The sequence below is a fragment of the Olea europaea genome, unplaced genomic scaffold (genome assembly GCF_002742605.1).
Source record: "Olea europaea var. sylvestris unplaced genomic scaffold, O_europaea_v1 scaffold2836, whole genome shotgun sequence".
NCBI lineage: Eukaryota > Viridiplantae > Streptophyta > Magnoliopsida > Lamiales > Oleaceae > Olea > Olea europaea.
In genome coordinates, this window is record NW_019246870.1 from 50,607 (window position 1) to 56,402 (window position 5,796).

The 5,796-nt window shown below is 36.0% G+C and overlaps 2 protein-coding genes across 3 annotated transcripts; both read right to left on the bottom strand.

The window, feature by feature from the left end:
• Nucleotides 1–1,800: 1,800 nt before the first annotated feature.
• LOC111384076 (G-type lectin S-receptor-like serine/threonine-protein kinase At4g03230) lies at nucleotides 1,801–2,562 on the bottom strand. Of its 2 annotated transcripts, none has more exons than XM_023008299.1 (2): nucleotides 2,219–2,562; nucleotides 1,801–2,138 (listed from the first exon to the last, which is right to left on the bottom strand). In XM_023008299.1, exons 1-2 carry the CDS (start codon nucleotides 2,360–2,362, stop codon nucleotides 1,830–1,832), a joined length of 453 nt encoding a protein of 150 aa, XP_022864067.1. In that variant the 5' UTR covers nucleotides 2,363–2,562; the 3' UTR covers nucleotides 1,801–1,829. The 2 variants fall into 2 exon arrangements, with proteins under 2 accessions (XP_022864067.1, XP_022864066.1); XM_023008298.1 differs by having other exon boundaries at nucleotides 1,801–2,150.
• LOC111384080 (G-type lectin S-receptor-like serine/threonine-protein kinase At4g03230) lies at nucleotides 2,530–4,893 on the bottom strand. The gene is made up of 5 exons (XM_023008302.1): nucleotides 4,882–4,893; nucleotides 3,265–4,200; nucleotides 2,969–3,179; nucleotides 2,680–2,888; nucleotides 2,530–2,541 (listed from the first exon to the last, which is right to left on the bottom strand). Exons 1-5 carry the CDS (start codon nucleotides 4,891–4,893, stop codon nucleotides 2,530–2,532), a joined length of 1,380 nt encoding a protein of 459 aa, XP_022864070.1.
• Nucleotides 4,894–5,796: the final 903 nt, after the last annotated feature.

Sequence of the window (5,796 nt, forward strand, 5' to 3'; positions counted from 1 at the left end):
ATGTTTATAGAGAAACATAGGAAAAACAAAACATAGAGAATAAACCAACAAGTATTCTTCGGGATCATAGCTGCAAAAGATGTGTGAGAGAGAAAGAGAGAGAGAGTATGAAACAAGAAGTGTTTTTTGTCAAGCTCATGCTAATTATTGAAGAAAGGCCATGCACTTGTACTTTTCCGGTTCTACTAGTCAAATGATTACACCATGAAGGTTCCTCTAGGGTAGAAAGATATAATGCAAGTTCGACTTATGAATACATGGTCATAGGTAGTGATATAGTCAACTTGCTTGGAGAATGTCAAATTATGTTGTGAATCAATACATTTTGAGCAAATTAATATTCCTTTAATCAATGTCGCCACAACAAAGTGTTGTACAATCAACCCAATATTTAGTATGAAATGTAGCCAGAAGGCCCAAAACTACTAAGCTACCGCCACCATGAAACCGTGTCTTAGGGCGAACATCAGATCAGCATGGAGTGCCATTACTTCAGCAATGGAAGGCAAGCCGCCTTCCGTCTTCCGTGCAAGAAACATGAGCAGATACCAACATGTTCCCCCCACCCCCCAATGGTCTCAAATCACAGAAAAACAAGGCTAAGTTTCTTAATCTTCATTCACTAGATCCTCCACCCTTGCATGAAAATTATAATTGTCTTGCTTTGCATTAGGTCTTTTGATGGTGCAATGTAGGCCACTTGTGAGTCAGCAAAGGAATGATCATGTCTACGTCGTACATAGAAGACAGAAAGTTTTTTTAACTTTTCTAACAAAAAACTTCAAAAAAGTCCTCCACCTGCCAAATATACAACTCTAGTCAAGGCAAATCTTGGATTTTTGTTAAAGATGTATGAAAAAAAAATCAATTTGGTTAAATTTATATATAAATAAAGCATAAGGCAACAACAATTCAATAAATATTAACTATTATCAATAGTAATTCTTTAAATATATAAAAAAATTAGTGACGTGATGACAAACGAAGTACATACGAATTGTGTAGTAGAGGAAAATCAAGAAGCCTGAATCTAAAATTAACAAATCTCTTTCTCAAATAGCTCATAGCATTTGCAGCAAACTTGTAAAATTTTGGGCTGGCCTATCCGAAAGAGAATACAAGTACTACACACTTAGTACAATAAAGTTTTCCTCTTCACGATTTCTTTTTCTCACAGCAAAAAAGAATAATTTAATTTGAGTCAAATTTTAAAAGCGTGCAATCTTGTTGCAACTAGCCAACCTTGAACCAAATGTCTGGTGAAACAATGTCTTTAGGATTTTCATCGCGGAAGCATGGACAAGACTATGGATCCATCAATATCCTATTCAATATCTAATGTAACCACTGTGGATGAAGGTACAAGTATTCAGTAGTTGGAAAATTAAAAATCAACGGAACAACATAAACTATAGTTTCTAGCAATGGCGTTACATAACTGTTTGTTTTCATATACACAGTTTATTTATTCATTAATAATAGACTTTTTGTATATGAATGGTTATTTTCTCTTACCAATATTCCAAAAATAAAATAACATAAAAGAGGTGTAAAAGTGAGTGTACAAGAGATTGTTATCTTACTCAGCATAGTTCTACATACACCAATTTCTAGAGAATATTAAGGAACTAATTGGTGCAAATTTTGGTTGAACATACAAACAAACAATACTAGTGCAAGGAAATAAGCAAATTCCTCATCTCCCTTGTGGATCAGACATTATCAATTCATTGGAAATTGAATCCTGTTTATTTGAGGATGAGGATGATATGCTGAAAATTTTGGTTGAACATACAAACAATACTAATGCAAGGAAATAAGCAAATTCCTCATCTTCCTTGTGGATCAAACATTGTCAATTCATTGGAAATTGAATCCGATTTATTTGAGGATGAGGATGATATGCTGAAAACACGTTTTCTCATTACAAAGGCTGGTTTCTTGGGAACTGGAACAATTATAGTTTCGCCACTTAGCATTAGGACTACATTTGACATAGTGGGGCGATCATTGGGATCCTCTTCCACACACAAAAGCCCAACATTAATGCACTTCATAACTTCAGATTTCTCACAAGATTCAAGCAGTATTGGGTCCACTGAATTGAATACTTTGTTTTCACTCCACAATCTCCATACCTGTAGGAATAGCTTCAAAATATTTTAGACTATGAATTGGCTAAAATGTTGCATATAAATGGAGAAATTTATCTACTTACATAACCCAAGAGATTCAAGTCTTCTGAGGATTGGTAAAATCCCGTGTTTCTCTTTCCAATGACTATCTCGAGTACAACAACTCCAAAACTAAATACATCTAACTTTATAGAGAATAGTCCATCCGATGCATACTCTGGAGACATATAACCACTTGATCAAGTAACTAGAAGTTAGTATATATATATATATGACATAATATCATGTGTATATCAGGTGTATATACATAATACATATGCATAGTTTAATAGAAATTTGTCATTGTTGATATCATTGCACATGGCACAGAGGAGCCAACAACAGAAATGCTGATCTAGGCCAAAATCTGGAGATTGTACGTACAAGATCATTACAATCAGATAAGATATGAAATGTTTCAATTTTCGTGCTTTCAGTAGTCTAGGTGCAATTATATCATTTTAATTGACACTTACTAGGTTTCTGAGATTTTATTGGTGCTTGCCTGTGTACCTTTGCTCTCAACAATTCTTGCCAAACCGAAGTCTGAAATTTTGGGGTTCATCTCTTCATCTAACAGAATGTTGCTTGTTTTCAAATCTCTATGAATTATCCTCAACCTTGAATCTTGATGAAGATAAAGAACCCCTCTTGCTATCCCCAAGATGATGTCAAACCGCTTCTTCCACTTCAGTAACGTGCATAATTTTTTATCTAGTATTTTAAAAAAAAAATTTATTATTAGTTGAAATGAAAATTGCAAATATAAATCATATCATTTTTCATGAACTAACCAAATATAAAGGCATCCAAACTTTTGTTGGGCATGTATTCATAGAGTAAGATCTTTTCATTCTCCTTCATACAGTAGCCCAAAAGGCGAACGAGGTTTCGGTGTTGAAGCTTTGCAATCAATACAATCTCATTTTGAAATTCGTTAATGCCTTTCAAAGAACAAGTTGACAACCTTTTCACTGCAATTTCTTGCCCTCCGGGAAACATTACCTGCAATAGTTGTGAGCTAGAATCAATACGTAAGGAAGAACAAATTTGTTGTAACAAACAATTATGGAGAGAACAATAGTTAAACCTTGTAAATAGGACCAAAGCCCCCACGTTCGAGTTTATGTATGTCAAAGAAATTCTTGGTAGCAACTATTATACTTTCCCAATTGAAGAAAGGAACACCGATACCACTCTGCTTGTCTCCCTCTAAATTATCTGAAGAATTTTTGGTTTCAATTTGCAACACGTCCTTGTACCTTAATGCCAACGATGATCCCTCAACTGCTTTTGTAGTCCCAGATTTATGCTTGTGACATATGCATATCACGACAGTGGCCAATAGAACTATAACAACAGCAACAGAACCCGCAACAGAACCGATTACAATTAATTTGCTTCTTTTATTTTTTGAAAACTGAGATGCAGAGGCGGAAAGTCTAATGTGGATCGTTCTTTTACTACCATTATTTTCTGTGGGTAGTTTTAAATCCATTAGTTCCCCTTTCCAAACCAAGAATGCATTGTCTTCGTAAGAGTAAGCTGTACAAGAGCAATTACTCAAGCAGATAGATTCACACTCTCCAGCACTCCCTGCCATCACTCTTTGTGAATTTGAAGGTAACCTAACAAGGTTATTTGCTAGAAACTTGTCTTTTCTATCATTCGTACAGTTCAAAATGATCTCTCTCACACAGCCACCTGAATAATCCTTCAAACTCCAATCATTTTCTAACCTTTGCTTAAATCCAGGCAAACAGTAACATAAGTTCGATGAATTATGATTGCAGGTACCAAATGCCCCACAATAAGCATACACATCACATTGCTGCATAGGTTGAAACCATAACAAATTTAACTTCTCTTTATACCACAATGTCACCTTAATTTGCCTGGAAACATCCATCACATATCGAGATTTAGTGAAACGATTATTAAGAGAATATGTGTAGTAACTCTCATTAACGTTGTCAACATAACTATTGTAGGGCTGAATTCCACCGCCACCATGTGCAAAATCGGGCTCAATTTACCACAACATCGACACCAATTCCGTTGAGACAACTCCAACACCACCCTTGCCGCCCCCACTCCGGTTGCTATCAATTGGAGAAGGAGAAACACATTAATGTGCCCACAATAGGTTAACCACTAAGGTCACAGTGAGGAAGAAGGGAGAGACCGAGAGGGAGACTCACAAAGAGAAGAGAAAATTTCACTCTATGGAGGCCGAGACAAGAGAGGGATTATATGCCAAGTAAAGTGTCCAAATAGGTAAGTTACAATTAGGGTTAAGTGGTGGACCAACAAACGAGGCTTGACTCAATTAAGTGGGCTTCAACAATAATAATATAGCCTTCCAAGGAATGGTGCGAGAATCGTGAGCAACACTATAAAAATAGGTTGCTTCGAACGGTCCAAAACTAAAGTGGATTGTGTTGTCTCGATAATTGTGTCGATGTACTGATCAATCATTTGGCCGAGGCCGATTGATAATAAACAACCGAGGTTACATCATCACTCGGGGAGGTTGTTTGACAACAAAATTGCCTAACAACCTCCACCTTGGTGTCAAAGGACCTGCAAAGAAAATTGTCTCCCATTAGTGACACATCTAATAGAAAAACAATAAAATTGGAAATCATTTACCTGTACCAATGTTTAGAAGTTCCTTGCAACTCCTAAACTTTGCTAGTGGCAGTACCTTCGTCCCCATATCAGATTGGTTGTAGTGGGTATGGACTTTCTCAAGTCTTACCACCTCTTGAAATACTATATCTCTAATAAAGTGGAGTCTAACATCAATGTGTTTAGTGCGCTCGTGAAAAATAGGATTTTTGCATAAATGTATAGATGACTGACTATCAGAATACACTACCACATAATCATTCAGGACACACAGTTCATGAAGTAGACCTCTAAGCCATAGAGCTTCTTTAATAGCTTCAGTGGTAGCAATATATTCTGATTTTGTAGTGGATAGTGCAACAATATGTTGTAACTGTGATTTCCAACTTACACATGAATTAGATAAGGTAAACATATAAGATGAAGTAGATTTCCTACCATCCCTATCTCCCGCATAGTCAGCATCTACAAAACCCTTTAATTTTATGCCTTCTTTATTAGCACTAAACTTTAAGCCTACGTTACTAGTACCCTTCAAGTACTTTAACAACCACTTTAGCGTTTCCCAATGTTCAGGTCCCGAATTAGCCATATATCTACTGAGAGTACTAACAACAAAACCTAAATCAGGTCTAGTGCAAACCATCAAATACAATATGGAACCAATCACATTTGAGTAAGGTATTCTACTCATGTATTCAACTTCACGCTCATTGCTAGGAGATTGTTCCTTAGATAAAACAAAATGATTAGCAAGGGGCAACGTGACAGGTTTGCATTCACTCATATTGAACTTCTTCAATACTTTGGATATGTATGGAGACTGATGCAAAAACAAAACAGAATTTGACCTATCTCTTTCGATTTCAATACCTAAGATTCTCTTAGCCTTACCTAGGTCTTTCATGTCAAATTCACCACTTAGTTTTGTTTTTATGTTATTTATCCACTTAGAGGATGATCCAATTAAAAGCATGTCGTCCACATAGAG

What these genes read in the sequence shown, in the direction of transcription:
- LOC111384076 (XM_023008298.1), bottom strand. Translation starts at nt 2,362, where the DNA reads ATGTCTCCAGAGTATGCATCGGATGGACTATTCTCTATAAAGTTAGAT. An exon ending in ACTTGAATCTCTTGGGTTAT is followed by an intron (nt 2,151 to 2,218) that starts GTAAGTAGATAA and finishes AATATTTTGAAG; the next exon opens with CTATTCCTACAGGTATGGAG.
- LOC111384080 (XM_023008302.1), bottom strand. An exon ending in GCTTTGGTCCTATTTACAAG is followed by an intron (nt 3,180 to 3,264) that starts GTTTAACTATTG and finishes CAACTATTGCAG; the next exon opens with GTAATGTTTCCCGGAGGGCA. An exon ending in TTTGGATGCCTTTATATTTG is followed by an intron (nt 2,889 to 2,968) that starts GTTAGTTCATGA and finishes TTAAAATACTAG; the next exon opens with ATAAAAAATTATGCACGTTA.